At 48.0% G+C, this 17,345-nt stretch overlaps 1 protein-coding gene across 1 annotated transcript in view; it reads left to right on the forward strand.

Annotated features, from left to right (window-relative positions):
* The first annotated feature begins 233 nt into the window (after nucleotides 1-233).
* The window catches only part of LOC119441058 (scoloptoxin SSD14), a 77,795-nt gene continuing 60,683 nt past the window's right edge, over nucleotides 234-17,345 (forward strand). Inside the window, exons 1-4 of the mRNA XM_037705779.2 lie at nucleotides 234-680; nucleotides 1,048-1,227; nucleotides 5,865-6,097; nucleotides 13,077-13,240. Coding sequence (XP_037561707.2) covers nucleotides 234-680; nucleotides 1,048-1,227; nucleotides 5,865-6,097; nucleotides 13,077-13,240 — 1,024 coding nt within the window. The remainder of the gene's footprint in view (nucleotides 681-1,047; nucleotides 1,228-5,864; nucleotides 6,098-13,076; nucleotides 13,241-17,345) is intronic.

Consider the following 17,345-nt stretch of genomic DNA (forward strand, 5'->3'; position numbering starts at 1 on the left):
AATCAGTCGGCCGAAGTGAACGGAAGTGCCGGCGGCGTGCTCCGCAACCACCGAAACGCCGCGACCTTCACCAGCCGCCCTTTCCCGGGCCTTTTTCGCCAGGAATTGTATGAGAAGCGGCCTTCTCACCGTTTCCCACGGATCGTCGTCTTCTCGGACACGCCTCGTGCGGGCGTCATGAGCCAGTGTGATGTAGTAGAAGGTCTTTAGAAGTAGATCTTTCCCCGGAGGAGATGCTCAAGTGGCGTCAAACGGACATATACGACGCCGCATATCAAGACTCACTCCGTAATGACACCATCACTGCCACTGCCAAGACTGCTGTATGGAAACAGATGATCTCCAGGAATAACAAAGTGATGCCTCCCAAGTCACCCGCAGGTTCATACAAGGCTATTTTTCGTGTTCGCGGAGGTTTCAACGCCTCCCGCTTCAGCCACTTCCAACTCTCCAAGCTTCTCTCTACGGTAGCCGGCGTTCCAGCCACTATGGAGCTGCGACAAGACGTCCTTACCATCAACGCCACCACCAACACAGTTACCCTCAGCACGGAAAGCTACGATCGCCTGACGAAATATCTCGGCATCAAGTCGCTCACGGTCGGCGGCCAAGAGCACGAAGTCACCTCCTACAGCGTTCCGAATTCCGAGACGTGCAAAGGCATTATCTACATCGACAGAGTATGCCTGGGAGAAGTTATATACGAAAAAGGACATTCTACCCATGCTTCGTGAGTGCAACCCACAAATGCATTTTCTAGAAGCCAGACGAATGGGACAAACTTCCGACGCAGTCCTCGTGACATTTTTGCAAACGAAAGTTCCTTTTTGGCTCAAATATGAAATGGCAATGCTCCGGTGCAAGCCTTTCCGACAAAGAATGGAGGCCTGCACACGCTGTTGGAGAGTTGGACATCGACCGGACGTGTGCCCTACGCACAAAGAGGATACTTGCCATAAATGCGGAACTGTGAATCCTCCGACTGATCATGTGTGCATTCCCAAGTGTGTACTGTGTAGTGGAAGTCATGAGACTGGATCCATTCAGTGTGCACTGCGATATAAGCCCAAGATCTCAATCCCCAAGGCTGACAAGACTCCTCCTCCATCAAAGACCAAATCTCCTCCTTCGACCAAGAAGCAGGAACCTCTTCCTAAGAAAAAGAAAGATGAAGATTGGCCTCTTCTATCGGCTGCTCCCTCTAACAAGACATCAAGCCCACCTCAGGTAAGCTGGGCATTGGTAGCTTCCCACAGCTTACCTAAACCTAAACATCCTAATGCCCCCATCTATGCCCTCCTACAACAGATGCAGGAAGAAAATCGTGTTCTGCGCAACCAAATTATCGACTTCCAAACCCCTTCACTATGTACAACTACTACTTCTCCATCTGAACCCCCTATTGATAAACAACCCACTATAACCCCTCCCCCTGTCAATGAGAATGGCGATAACACATTAATCATGAATACTTCTCCTCCTCTCACTACCACTACCGCCACAAAGCGTAAATCTACTGAGGATGGGAGAGATACTTGGGATGAACATGATAAGCTGAGTCGTAAACTGGCCGCACACATTGAAACTTTAACAACCGCTTTGAGGCCCTCGAGAAACGCATGGATGCCGTAGAGGCTATACTTGAGTCCCTTACGACAAACGTTCATAACCTCAGTACCAACATAAACGCTAAATTTAGCCAGGTTGACGAGCGACTTACCCAAATTGATGAGCGATTCAATCAAATTATCCAAAGACTCGATCGCCTGCATGGCCGCATCCCCTAAGCGCTCCAAAATAGTTGTGTGGCAGTAGAACCGCAGGGGCTTTTCCAAAAAGAAGGCCAGTCTGCAACAATACATAGCCACTCTCACGCAACCCCCCGCAGTCATAGCTTTACAAGGAACGCATGGTTACGTTAAATTCCCCGGATACAACACATTCCAATGCAGAAGATGCGAACGTCCCAATACCGCGATCCTTAGTACAAAAGCACTTGACCGTTACTTGATCCCATTTCGACGGTATCGACATTGATCACGACTTCATAGAAATACTTCCTAAAAAGACCCGGTCGGCTCCCCTTTACATCCTTAACATTTACAGCAGTCCCAGTTCTAAACACCACCGCTTTACTACCGTTTTTGCTCGGGCTAAACAGGAAGCTCAGAGAAACCCGCTCCTCATTGTTGGTGATTTTAACTCTCCAAATCAGCTATGGGGTCATAATACATCCACACCTAAAGGACGAGCTTTATGGACCCACATTCACGATCATCAACTCACCCTCCACAATGACTTCGACACACCTACCCGCTTAGGAAATAGTGTCTCCAAAGATGCATCACCAGATCTCACCCTCACATTTCGGGTCAACTCAACTAAATGGGAAAACCTTCAAATCAATTTTGGTAGCGATCACTACGTCATTCAGATTTCTGTTACCTTCCCCCACAAGCCCTTTAGCACTCGACCTCCCAAACTTACGCATTGGGACAAATTTCGGCAAACTCGTGCAAATAATGCTCCCAATTCCGTACTTGATCTACAGCAATGGATCAGTCAACTCCAAACGGATGTTGACAGTCACACCACAACTATGCCACCTGACGCTCCCTTTCAAACAGCTGATGCCAAACTGCTACACATGTGGCAAGCGAAGGAATCGCTATTAAAGCGGTGGAAAAGACGCCGCCCACAACCGCATGCTTCGCATCCGTGTAGCTAGACTTGATCACGACATCCAAGCATATGCGACGCAACTAGTTAATCAACAATGGGGCCAAGTATGTGAGAGCATGCATGGTAATCTCAGTAGTAAAAGGACTTGGCAACTGCTGAGACATTTGCTTGATCCCTCGACCTCGCGTACGCAACATAGTCACTATATCAGTCAATTATTGCACAAACACAAGGATAATATTCCCCATCTTTTTTAGGAGCTTGCACGCTTACACCTCCCTCCAACCACAACTCACGAGAATGCAAACTATACAGGCGAGGTTAATGAACTTCTCGACGCCCCAATAATAGAGACAGAAGTTCGACATGCCTTGGCTTACCTTAAAACTACATCTGCTCCGGGTATAGATAACGTAAGTAACAAATTACTCCGAAACCTGGACGACAAATCTGTCTCCGCCCTCACAGAATACTATAATCAATGCTTCGATAACAGCTCCCTTACGAACGCATGGAAAACCGCTAAAGTAATATTTATTCCCAAACCCAATAAGCCCTCTGACATAGCTAATCTTAGACCTATTTCCCTCACGTCATGCTTGGGCAAAACGCTCGAATATGTCATGCTTAATCGCTTAAATAAATACGCGGAAGGCAATCAGTTGTCCCCGCCAGAGATGATTGGCTTTCGCCAGTCACTCTCTTGCCAGGATGCCATGTTAAGGCTCAAGCATGACCTCCTTACACCTACAGGTAGCAAAGACACCCAAGCCATCTTGGGACTCGACCTTCGCGGTGCATTTAGCAACATAGATCATGAATCCATCTTACGTGAATTGAATGTTATTAACTGTGGCAGAAAAATGCATGACTATATCCGCGAATTTATTACCAGTCGTACAGCCGTCATTACTCTCAATGATCAAACTTCTCCCCCAATCACCCTAGGTAGCTTTGGCACTCCTCAGGGATCTGTGCTCTCGCCGTTTCTATTTAACCTAGCTATGAGGTCTATTGCAGGGGCGCTGGCAAAAATACCGGATCTCCAATATTCTTTGTATGCAGACGACATTACCCTATGGATTAAGTAAGGGTGGTTCGGATGGCTACATTCAAGATACCTTGCAAGCGGCTGCAGATGCAGTGGCTACGACAGCCCGGTTCATGAACCTCGAGTGCTCGCCCGCTAAATCTGAGCTGTTACTTCTATCCGCAAATAAACGCCATGCGCCCAACATTCAGATTAATATTAACGGGAAGCAAGTTTACGTCGTCGACAAAATCCGTGTACTTGGCATGGACATTCAATCTAACCGACTAAATACTTATACACTTCAAACGGTTACTGCCAGCGTAGATCACACCACACGGCTTATAGGAAGGGTGTCTAATAAGCATGGAGGTCTCCGTGAAGCAGAACTGCTAAGACTGGTACAGGCGTTTTCAGTTAGTAAAATCACATTCTCTCTTCCCTACCTACACTTAACTAGGGCCGAGGAAGATAAAGTTAACGCACTCATACGCAGACTCTACAAATTTGCCCTTGGAGTGCCAAGTTAAGCCTCCACTGAGAGACTTTTGGCTACAGGTACTTTGAATACATTTAGTGAGCTCGCAGAAACCCACCTGACAGCTCAATACCAGCGCTTATCGAACACCCACACTGGTAGGCACATCCTAAACTCCGTAAATATTACCCCAGCACCCATGACCAATGAGAAATTTAATATTCCCCACCCGATTCATGAGCAGTTTCATATACATACTCTCCCTAAGAATATGCACCCTGTTCATCACGAACATAGAAGGCAACAACGAGCTAAATCCCTACAGAAAAAGTTATCTATCTACAAAGACGATGGTCTATGTCGATGCCGCAGAGTATCCGTGTGGAAACAAATGTGCCATATCAGCCGTTGACTCCACTGGCAGTGTTGCGACTGCAGCATCCATTCTAGCCTCTTCTGAGGAGGAGGCGGAGGAGGCGGCGGTGGCACTCGCCGCAACAATACCCAATTACTCTATCATAGTAAGTGACTCAAAAACTGCCATATACAACTTTGGAGCGGGTAGGGTTTGCAGGACAGCCCTAGCCATCCTATCCCATAATCCTCCATCCCAACTTCTGAGTTTAATCTGAACTTCTGAGTTTAATGCACGTAATCCTAATCGGCAATGAAACGGCCCACGCAAGTGCTCGAGCTTTCACGAACCGAGCGCAGACTAGGCTAGGGGACGGTTCAGACGCCAATAATCTACCTCCAGCATTCACCTCCAAAGACAAGTTACTTTCATACCACGACATTTGCGGGCATTACCGCCTAGGTAGCCGAACCCTCCCACCTTTAATGTGTCGGTCGTCACGCATACACGAAGTGCTATGGCGTAGACTGCAGACTCGCACTTTTCTATCCCCTGCTCTACGTCACAAAATTCACCCTGGAATATACCCTACCTCTGCCTGAAAGTTTTGTACCGCTAGCAGAGCGGACCTAAACCACATTATCTGGCAATGCAAGAACCACTCCCCACCGCCTCACCTTTGTAGAGTTTTAAGTAGTCGGGAGCTGTGGGAGGCTGCCATGCGCAGCCACAACCCCGAACTTCAGGAAGCTATCCTGAGGTGGGCTGAGGTGGTAGGGGCGGCCTACCGCGAGTAGGACAACCTCTCTCGCCTTCTTCTCGCAGCCCCTTTCCCTTTAAGATGGGATAAATAAAGTTGTTTCTCTATCTCTCTCCCGTTCGCCCGTGTCAACCGAAAGCGCTGCCTGCCTGTGTGCCGTTGACCAAGTGCTTTCGTTCCCAGCAGGCTGCGGCATGGCTTCGGAGCAACGCAAGGATGCCTGGATTAGTGCTATTATCCGCTTCCTTTCAAATCCGTCGAATGTTCCTCCACCTTCTCAAGCTTTGCACCGTCAAGCTTCTCACTTCGAAATGCGGGATGGCCTTCTCTATCGCCGGAATTGCGTCTCTGACGGCCGCAAGGGGTTGCAGGTCATACCCCGACATCGTCGTGATGAAATATGTTCTGCCTTCCACACTCACCCACCGTGTGCCTAACAACGAATGGGATTAGATCCCGACCCGGACGTCTGACTCGTTCATCATCTGGCAGCAACTAAGCGAGCAGCGCCCGTGGGCACTGCGTGTGCTCGGCGCACCTTCTTCTTTATGTGCAACAGACTGCCGCGGCCGACAAAATTGCTAAAGGCTACCGGCTTCAAGAAGGTAAACTTTTTAAACAGGACGGAGCCTCCTGGTGTCTGGCTCCTCACGGAGCCAGACACCAGCTTCAGGCAGCATGCTCGAGCGACGCCGTCGCGACCAAGAAGCAGTTCCGTCACCCGGGCCAGCTTCCGCAGGATAGGCGGCGAATCGTCGTCGTGCACCAGGACGACGTCTCCTACTTGAAGTCGTAGTGGCAGCTTGGATGTCGCTTCGTGTGCAGAGCGCAGAAGCAGCAGATACTCCTCGCGCCAGCGCTTCCAGAGATGGTCTGTTAAAGCTTGCCGATGCATGTTTCGACGTCGCAGATCGACGCTTGTTCACTGGGGTACCGTGGCGTCCAACACTTGAGGCAAGCACATTGCACGTTTGCCAAGTAAGAAGTGTGAAGGCGTCAGAGGGCATAGCTCGTCAGGGTTTACAGACAAATGTGTTAAGTGACGGCTGTTGATGTTCACCTCTACCTCACACAGAATCGTTATCTCTTCAAAGTAGAGGGAATTTCGACCTAGAGCGCGCTTCCATGTGTCCTTAGTGATGCGGACCAGTCGTTGCCACCATCCTCCCCACCAAGGCGCTCGCTCGACGCTGAACTTCCATTCGATGCGACGTGCACTGCAGAAATCTGCCAAACTGGATGTGGGATTATTTCAGAGTTGTCGAGCAGTGATGAAAGGAGAGGGCGTTGTCCGAATAAATAGTCGAAGGGATGCCCCGACGAGAGATGAAACGGTGAAATGTGGCGAGGAAGCTGGTGGCTGTCATGTCAGCTGTAAGCTCGAGATGAAGAGCACGTGTTACCGCACATGAGAAGACGGCGATGTAGGCTTTGGGATGAGTTTGCTGTGCTGGACGACAATAAAGTGGTCAGCAGAAGCCAACCCCGACAACTTTAAATGAACTCGCTTCTGAAATCCGGTCTCGTGGCAATGGTGCTATGGGTGCTGACTCTGGTGCGAGCTTGCGTCTTCTGCAAATGAGACATCCTCTCAGGCCAGACTTCACTGCTTGGCGCCCTTTTAGCAGCCAGAAGCGTTCCCGTAGCTCGGTGAGTGTCTGTTCGACGCTGGATTGAACGTCACGACCAGGAAGCACTACAGGGTGGCGGACTGGCCGAAGGCCTGTCAAAAGCTGGAGACATCCTCCAATGCGATAAGCACATTGTCGAGGAACGGACGTAGAAACAGCAGGCGAGATGAAGCTGGTACCGGTTCACTAGCTAAAAGTGCTTGCATGTCGTCAGAAAAGTGCCCCTGCAGGACTTGTTTATACCAGTAATGCTCGGCTCATTTGATTTTTTGGGCAGTCAGTGGTCCGGACGTAGGGGCTTGTCGTAGCTCTGTGTTGTCGATGAAACGGTAGACCCACGCAGTAACCCGAAGAAGGCACGAGTACTGGCTGTAGTCTGCGACCTGGAGCAACGCTTGCGGTTGGACGGCGGTGACAATGCATGTGGTGTCTGGAGCTAAGACGTGAGCGGTTAAGGGAATTGAGCAGGTGACGTCGGTCTCCCATGTGTGCATGGGTAGATAAAGCCAAGTAGGGGCTTTCCGGTCACACTGACGAACGCAAAAGCGTGACCGCCACGTCTTGTGAGTAAGTCGACCGGGTTTCTTTGCGTCCGCAGTGGGTCCACTTGTTGCCAGCTGTCAGTCGCTGTATTTCTGCGACCCTATTTCTGACATACAGATTGCGACGTCCGGAATATTGTGATATCCAATGAATGGCTATCTGGGAGTCGGTCAAGAAGAACGGTCTTACTGCTTTGAAACAAAATATCCTCCTCATGTAGTCGTAGAGACGCGCAGCCGTCAAGCAGGCAAGAAGCTATAAACGAGGCAGCGACATGGGCTTCAACGGCGCGATTCGTCCCTTGCTCAGTAAATGGTATGTACTGCGCACTTGGGAATTCATCCATTCGGAACACACGTAGACTGCAACGCCATACGCCCTCAGATTGGCGTCTGCGAAAACATGCAGCTCCGTGACTCCAACTGTGTGTTCTTGTGGCCTCTTGGCTCGTCGGGGTAGATGATGCTTGCTCAAAGTCGGAAGTTCAGAAACCCAGGCATTTCACGCGGTGAGCTGCTCTTGAGGTAGCGGACAGTCCCTTGGGTGCTGCAACTTACAGAGATCTTGAACAATCAACTTGGCACGAACGGAGAATGGTGCGAGAAAGTCAAGAGGATCGTACAGCCTTGTTAACTTCGTTATACGCATGGTTGACACAAACTTAATGACCTGGTCTGCACTGACGATGATTGAATCGCCACTTCTCTCCCAGCAAAGCCCTATGACCTTCATGGTGTATGGATCGCCACCTTCGCCTTCAAAAGAGAGCCGGTCCTTCTGGAAGTGTTTTCGCAGTACTGAGTGATTTGATGCCCACTTACGAATCACCATGCCGGCGTCCGCTAGACTGGTCCTTGCCTCCGCATAAATTTGGAGCGCTTTCTGAACGCTGTTCGCACCAACTACCAAATTGTCTCCATGAAAGAATTCTCTGAGGCATGCCACTTTGTCGGGAAATTGGCTTTCAGTGACATAAAAGTAATGATGCAGCGTTGCCGCTAACAGAAACGGGCTGGACGTGGCGTCGAATGGAACGCGGGTCATCCGCCACTGAGCAATTGGCGGCAATGGCTGATGCTGCGTCGGTAGATGAGTGACGAATCATCGTCGTTGTTCCCATCGTAAGGGCTGTTCTCTTATTTCCGGCACTTCGTGAAGGATTTTGCAACCATTGCACGTACCCTTACTAAACTCGTGAAGAAACACGTCCCGTTTTCTTGGGGTCCTGCATGTGCCGCATCAGTTTTCTCATCTCACTATTCTCCTTACCATGCCTCCGATCCTGACCCGCTTTGACCCGTCTGCCTCAACGGAAGTTCGAACGTATGCCAGTGGTCACGGCGTAGGAGTAATGTTGGTACAACGCCAGCGTGGGCGTGATTGCGTTATAGCCTATGCCAGCCGACTTCCATCAGCCGCCAAGCGCAATTATTCAATCACAGAGCACGAATGTCTCGCCCCTGTGTGGGCATTTGCGAAATTTCGTTCATACTTGTACGGACGCCCATTCTGTGTCATCGCTGATCACCACGCTCTCTGCTGGCTACCCTAGTTCAAGGACCCCACGAAACGACCTGCTCTCTGGGCTTTACGCCTGCAAGAATATACCTTCTCCGTGGTATATAAGACGGGACGCTTGCACCAGGATGCAGATTGTTTGTCCCGCTACCGCGTGGAAGAACCGCCAGATGCAGACGCCATCGCTTCCGTTTTCTCTGTGTCACAGTTGCTTCAAATCGACAACGAGCAACGCCGCGATCCTTCATTACGAGCCCTCATCGACCGGCTGGAGTTAACGCCTGGTGACGCCTCCCTCCGGATGTTTATCCTCAAGGAGGCGACATTATACTTCTACCAAAATCTAAAGCGAGCAAAGCACAGGACAGGAGAGCAGCAGGCAGCGTTGGTAGTGTTTTTCAACCAAAGCAGCCCAGGCAATGTCGAGCTCACGCCTCTCCGGAGAACTGGCGATGTGGCTGCAGCGCCGACAATTCCTCTTCGCTACAATTTATAGAATAACATTTTTACTGCTTCTGAATAGCTTCACAAAATAACCATTTTTGAAGAATTAGTGGCATAATATTTTCTACCTTTTATTTTTAGCTTTAAATGGAATTCTTCGAACTCTAAACTCCAAAAAAAAAAAAATGCTGGCAAACCTCAGAGGGTCCTAAATAATTTACTCTCTGCAAATAGCCTTTCTGCAACTAGTCTCGGTTTCCTTTCTTGGGAGGTGTCGGGACGAAATGACACAGAAGGTGGTCACGTGGTCACTGCGGCGCTTTCGCACTCGCTCCAGCTCCTCGGTCGTCCTGTTTGCAACTGCCGCGGTTGGTGTCATACGTAGTGAGACACAGCGGGTGACACAGCATCCGGATGCTCTGCTCGCACGTGACTAAATACTGTGTCACATAGTTGCCTCCAACTATATCCTGTATCATGTCACCTACTGAGAAAGGAAACTGAAGCTGGTTGTAGAAAAGCTGTTATAGTAAATTATTGAGGGCTTAAAGGGATACGGACACAAAAGTTGGCGGGTAGTTTATTGCGTCGGAACAAAAGTTGAACTGTTGAAAATGACGAATACAACAAGCTGCTTTGAAAAAAAGAACGAGAAACATCTTTTTTTTTTTGCGTTTTTCTGTTGCCCCTTACCTCCAAGCGGCCGCCGGCAGAAGCTGAAATTTTACGTCATGAAACTCCCGGCGCGCGCGCGCGGCCAAGGTCGGCCACAGCCGTCGCAGTGTTTCCGGGGGTGTCGGTCCCTTTCAGTGTTTGTTTAACCCCTTTCGGCGATCTTCGCGCGTGGTCCGTCCGAACCACTATCCCCGTCGGCACTCCACGCAGGTGATACGTCTTACGTAAGGCTTCCCGCGGTCGTCGCTCGTTATTGACGCGTTCGTGGCGGCGGAAGGAAATGCCCAGACATTGCTGTTATACCAGCATCGTCGGTCGTGACACGCCGTCGCACACGTTTCCCAGAGACGAGAAGGTACGTAAACTTTCGATACCTGTCTGTTAGTCATCACGCACAGCCTCTAAAAATGACTTCATTTGCGCGGACCAATTCGTCGACGATGATTATGTGACCAGCCCGGCTGTGCTGAAAAGCTCTGGCATGCCGCTCAAAAGGCAATGCTTAAAGCCTGACGCTGTGCCATCGGTCTTCTCACGAAAACGCAAGGCAGAAATGATCAGCGGGGCGTTGGAAAAGAGGAGGCGAAAAGATGTCGGTACTGTTTTTGTTCACTTGCAGCCTTCTTGAGCAGTGTGAGGGCGAGGCTGGGGCGAGATGCCCGACGCTGCGAACGAAGGCAGTAATGTCTTTAAAAATGTTGGCAAAGCATAGTAAAACAATACAAGGCTAGCGAGCGCGACTCACGAGATCAGACACACACACAGCTCTGCTACTCCACAGAAAAAAACTGGGCAGAACGACAGACAGGTGCTGCCATCTGTCGGCATAAACTACTATTCCGTCATCCACGCAGTGCTGAAAAAAAAAATTAAATTATGGGGTTTTACGTGCCAAAACCACGATCTGATTATGAGGCACGCCGTAGTTGGGGACTCCGGAAGTTTGGACCACCTGGGGTTCTTTAACGTGCATCTAAATCTAAGTACGCGGGTGTTTTCACATTTCGCCCCCATCGAAATGTGGCCGCCGTGGCACGCAGCGCTGAAGTACCCCGCAGCTGCTTCGCCTGAGTGCGCTCTTGAAAAAGCAAGTTTACAGAGGAAATGACAAACAATTCTTGCACAAGTGTCTGGTGCAAAGCGAAATCTTCGCGCTACGGTTCGCGAAAACCTGACCGGCACTTCCACGGCCGCCAGCTCTTCTTCGTCGCTTGACGCGGAAGGCTCGTAACCCTAAGCGGTAATATTTATTGCCAAGTTGGAATGGTCTTCGTCTTCAGACGTGTTCTCATCGCTCGTAGAGGCACCAGAACTCGAATCCATGCTCGCGATGGCGGCGTCGGCGCGCTTCGAATGACCGCGGCCGGCCGGCTGGCTGTCCGACGAGTGGGTCGTGACGTCACGCCTTGCAACTCCCGCGGGTCAGGCGGCGAGGCGCGCGCTCACAAAAACGCGAAAAATAAAGCCATCGGCTCAAAAATGAGCTAAGTGACCACTTCTTTTCGATATAATCACACACGGAGGATTCATTTTCAGCATTTTCGTAAAATTTTCAGATTTCGTGTCCGTATCCCTTTAAAGAAGTTTAGCCAATATGCCGGAGGTGTAGATTCAGGGCTACTCTCATGCGGCCGAATGTACGTCGTACAAAGCGGGAGATGCTTGAAGGATAGGTTGAGAGAACATGTTTACAACATTTTGAGAGCTGTGAGCGGACACCATTGCATTCATCAGAAAGTTTTATCATAGCGTGAAATGCTTGCGTTAGTGCTAGCGTGCAATACAACGATAATGCTAAGATAGGCCGCACTGCAGGGCACGAACTAGTTTTTTTGGAATAGCGCAACCGAGGGAAACGCTTACGCAAACTTGTACAGCGCCATCTAGATGTCTATTGAAATGGATTTAAGGCAAGCAGGTTGATGTCGTCTTCGGTTATGGCTGTCAATTTGGGCGCACGTATCGTGCCCAAAGCACCGGCTACACTTGACTTTGTTTTGCCACGGAAAACGTGACATGTCTCGGCTTGACTTGTGGCCGCATTCTTTGAAATAGGCGAGTGAACAAAACACTAGATACAGGCCTTGATGCCATCTCGACGCGGATACAGCATACACGAGCAAACTATATCGTTAAGCAAGACTGTGCCGCTAATCGAGTACGTATCTCAAGAACAGCCCGCATTTGTCACTAGTGCGCTGCTGTCGAAGCATCCTTACACAAATGTAAAGCAAATACGGAATGAGCCGAAGAGTACATGCAGGCCGACGACTCGATAGATCCGATATCTGCGGCCCTTATTTCGACGGGCGCCGCCATGTTAACTGCTTAAGGCTCCCTTGCTTGCGTTAACGATGAACTCTAAATCCCCAAAACAGCGTACGTAAATAAGAGCCCAGCGCCGTTTACGTACAGCGCATGCGCCGTGTGGAGCACGCAACTCTAACTCATTGCGTTTTCAGGCATAAGATATACTAAAGCTGTCTATTTTTGGGATTTCGGTTTCCAGCCACTGTTCGAAGAATGTGCTATCGTCAGCAAAGAGCGTATAGCATATATCACACGTCAGATAATAGAAACCGCCGATATTGTGCGCGTTAGCAGCATATGTGTGAGCATGCGCCATCAGTTTCGTTGCACCACAAAGAGATATATTTCCTCTCGTCCTGATCTTAAGGGCCAAGGAAGTTTAGGTTTACGCAGCCTTGTTACGTGGGTTTTTCTGACAGGGGATAACGGAATATGACACGGGATAGGCGGACATGGGCAATCTGGCTTTGCGTCATTTGCTGTGCTTGTTGTTCGCGTATTTATTCCGCAGGCCTTCTTGTTTTTCTTTTGAACATTAGAGAGCTTCCCAGAACATTCTCCTCCCTGTTTTGACACTTTTGACGAAGTCACCGCGGTCTAATAAATTTTATTAGTTTGAGTAAGATCAATTATTTTTCTGTTCCGCTCAGGGACATCTACTTCAAGAAGGGCACCGACGATCCTCTCACCAAAGGCGACATTCTGAAAAATCCGGACCTGGCAAGTACTTACCAAAAACTAATGGAAGAGGGCGTTGACTACTTTTACAAGGGAGCTTTGGCAGAGAAGATCGTAGAAGCGGTCAACAAATCGCGTAAGTGGACGTTGCATCGTGGTTTCCGCAGCATTAGATTGCAATATTTTTCTTATTGCTCTGCTATGTTACAAAGACAAAGAAGAGATTTGAACTGTACATTTCCGAAAACTGGAAAAGTGCTGAATATAAAAAAAAATTGCCAAGTAGTCACGCAATCAGTATTGCTAGCGGGGCGAAGCTGTCTCAAGATAAATCTTACTGATGAGAAGAAACGCGAAAGGAAGACCTTAGTCCTACTAATCTTTGGAGCAAAACCGCGGTAACATGGCCAATCTCATAAGACGATGCACAGATGCTTTTTTTTCTGTGAAATTAATACTAAGTCGAATAGCCCAGTTTCCTACATCCCAGTGATCCAAATGGCCGTCTGCACTAACGGTAGTTGGGATGAATAGTGAAGTAACTCGACAAGCGATTGGCAAAGAACCAACAAGCTTTATTAAAAGGAAAGAACGCATGCTGATTCACAGCAGATAGCACGCAGCCACTCAACGACACCACATGATAGTCGGCTCAAAAACCTTAAGTGAAGATGTTACTTTCTGAAACACATAATCATTTCTTATGAGTTGTGAATGCGAAAGTATTAATGTCCTATTGAACGCCGCTGAGCACTCCTTCGAGTTTTGCGTTGCGAGTATAATGTGTGTGCTAAAGCTTGTTCCGCCCGCCGTGTGTTGGGAGAGTTTATGGCGATGGTGGATTTCGCTGCCTGCCTCTTCGCTCGTTTTGCTGCGTTCGTCCGCTCCCTTGCTTCGTCTGCGGTGTACTAGCGTGGACGGCCACGTTTCACTACTGCCGCGGTTGCGGTCGCCAACGATTTACATGCTTCAGCCTCCATAGCGGTACGTGCTGCCCGAGCCAGAAAGCGCGAGCCAGCGTCACGAGCGCACGAGACGTGGCGTCGTAGCCGGTGGGAAGTTAGGTGCCGTTTTCGCGCCGCTACATATGCCGCCGGATTTTTCGCTCAATGGCGCATTTGACGCTTTCGCACCGAACAGTTTCCCAAAACTTCAGCCTCCGAATCATATGCCTCCGTGAGAAGGGTCTCTTATTTCATAAGCGATTGAACGATGCGATGCGGCTATAGAAATAAGGTTGTCAGTTTCTGCTTCCACAGCAACGACATTCGGTTTTTAAGCGTGAAGCTTCAATTGAAATTTCTCAAGTAGCCTTTCCGCTGCCTCATCCGACTGTCCTTCGAAATAACCTCGATTTTTCGAGTATATCGGGCAATTCTACACACGTAGGCAGCGTGAACATCAAGGAGCAAATAGCAAAAAAGAGAAATGGCAAAAGCAGTTGGAATACAGAGAAGCTTTTTAAAGAGGTAATGAACAAAACACTGACCTGCAGGTGTAAAATCGCATATATGTCAGCGTTCTGCTACCTGGAAATGCTGCTGCTCAATGAAAGCTCAAGAAGAAAAGAAAGCGAAATAATATTATCAATTAGCAGAAAAAGCAATTAGTTTTCTTCAAAATAACACTCTTGCCCAACCTCTTCTCCCTCTGTTCCAAAGAACTATAGAGCTCCTCAAGTTTAATGCCGTTGAGTGGCCTCTGCGAAACTGTGGTCACGCCATGCACTGTGGTAAATCTCCTTCTTTCATTAAATTTTCTTTGAAAACACAGAACAATATCACACGGAGCTCGGTCTGAAGAGGCATTATGATCTTTAATGAAGAGACGAGTAACTTCGTGGTGTCAATTCAACAGCAAGTAATACCCATAGTGAAGCAACATAAGTACCTCGGGGTACACATAAACGAAGGAAAGAATTACTCCAGCAACCACCAAGATAATCTGAAAATAAAGGGGAAGCGGAATGCAGCAATAATGAAACACTGTGGGTCCTCAATAAGTATAAGGTGGTGCTTGGAATCTGGAAAGGAGTAATGGTGCCAGCGCTAACGTTCGCAAATGTCATTCCATGCTTACAATCGAATATCTTGTCGGGGTTGTAAGTTAAGCAAAAATCGGTTGGCTTGTTGGCTTTGGAAGCCCACGGTAAAACCACAAATGAGGCAGTGCAGGGTGACATGGTTTGGGCCTCTTTTGAACTTGGAGAAGCAAAGAGCAAAATTATTTTTGAAGAAAGGCTCAGGACTTTTGATGAAAATAAATGGGCGGGTATATTGCATAAGTATCTGTACCTGAAAATCGTGGACAGAGAATGGAGGAAGAGGTCAAGAAAGTTGGCAACCAAGTACAGGATAGTCGAAACTGTAAATAGACAACCAGGAGTCATCAGAAAGAAAGTGAGAGAAATAGAGAATGGAAACAAAAAGGACCATGGAGATTTACTAGAATGCGAAAAAAGAAATTAGAAGGGAAAATCTGCACGATAACACAAGGGGCAGTGCCTTGCTATTTGAGGCTCGAGCTGGTTTCCTAAGGACCAAAACATACCGGAGCAAATATTCGAAACTAGATGAGGCATGTGTATGCTGCAGTAAAAATCCTAAGACCACTCAACACGTCCTAATGGAATGTTCCCTTTGAGAACCGTAGATAACGTACACCTTCCAGAAGCACTTGGATTTAAAGTGCACGGAAGCATCAACAGATCATCCGTAGAGATAAGCAAGAGACGATTGGAGTACTGGTGGAAAAAAAAGCCGGGAAGAGATTGATACGACCTGATACAAGGTAGATTTTGAGAAAAAAAGAAAGATTAATGAGAGGTATATAAAAATGCTAGATAAGGAACATGCATGGTATACCTTATTAAATCAAGCAGGCTAGGTGACGATTTGTCCCGGCAAAGTGGATGCCAATAAATCATCATCATCATCATCAAAGCTGCACAGCACGGGGCCTATAGGCCTATCCCTGCTGGTTAATTGTTTCCGGAATGCCATATTATCTTCCGGAATGTACTCGGAAGGCAAATGAAAAATACGAGAACATTTTCGGGTTACACAGTAGAAGAGCTTTATCATTTTATAAATGATACAGTCACATCACGGAGCACTTTGGTGGCTGCAGTTCAGGGATGCCTGCTGCTCTTCATTGTAGTGACTGGTCGCATTGCTCAGTTTGTGGTTATTTTCTTTACAAATGCTGTCGTTCTGCTCAGTGGTTGCATCTAAGATATGTTTCTAAGTAAAGCGAAGAACAAAAGATGTACTGGAATTCTGCACCTACAAAATGGGCTTGGTCTTCAAGACAATTTCCCTGAGTATTAACCATTGATATTGAGTTTGGCGGTCGGCTATTCATTTGATTTGCTCTTATTCCACGTTTTTCTCTCATTGCTATAATACTTTAAACCAGAGATATGTATTTGTCGTATTTGTGTTCTAGCTTGTTTATGCGTGCTTGTTCTAGGTGACATTAAATGCTCGAACTAAATTAAGTTTGCCTCAAGTTAAGTTTACCGAGAATCGGGAAGCAGCCACCAGGTTTCATTTTGTTGCTTACGCGCTTTCCTACACTCATCATTCGACCATGGAACACGTAGATTGGTATCTAGTCCTTCTGCTTGCGTGATGCATTTCAGTTCCGTATTATTTAGGAATGATGTTAAGTTAAAAGTTATCGAAACCAGTCATCGTTGTAATTCGCAAAATAGCAGATGTAAGACTTGAAGATGAATACCATCAGGTGGTATGTTGCGATGTTGTTTCGAGAAACTGCTTCAAGGAGTGTCTCTCCTTAATTATATTCATGTATTCGTTACTGAAACGCAAGGCTTGTTTATGGTTTTGTGATCAGACATGAGCATGACAGGAGCGGAAGTTAAAGAAGCATGTTTATAAAATGATCTAGAAACTTGAAGGAAGCAAGTCGAAAGCAACTTTCGACAACCTCTCACAATACCAAGCTATTGCCTATGAGCATTGTAACATTTTCTTGGAACTTGCTGCACTGTTTTCACAGACATAGCTTGAATCCTTTTATATCAAGCTTGGCAACCAACAGCGCACAATATTTAGTAAACCAGCACATTTGAAGCCGTACCCCGACTGCACAGTCACCTTCTGTTACACCAACACGGTTGGATGGATTTTGTCATCCATTTGGCACAATTTCTGATTATATTGCAAAGAATGAACTTCTCAAAATGGGTGCTCATAACACCTGGCAAGAGCTGGTGG

This window comes from Dermacentor silvarum, chromosome 2 (assembly GCF_013339745.2).
Source record: "Dermacentor silvarum isolate Dsil-2018 chromosome 2, BIME_Dsil_1.4, whole genome shotgun sequence".
Classification (NCBI taxonomy): domain Eukaryota; kingdom Metazoa; phylum Arthropoda; class Arachnida; order Ixodida; family Ixodidae; genus Dermacentor; species Dermacentor silvarum.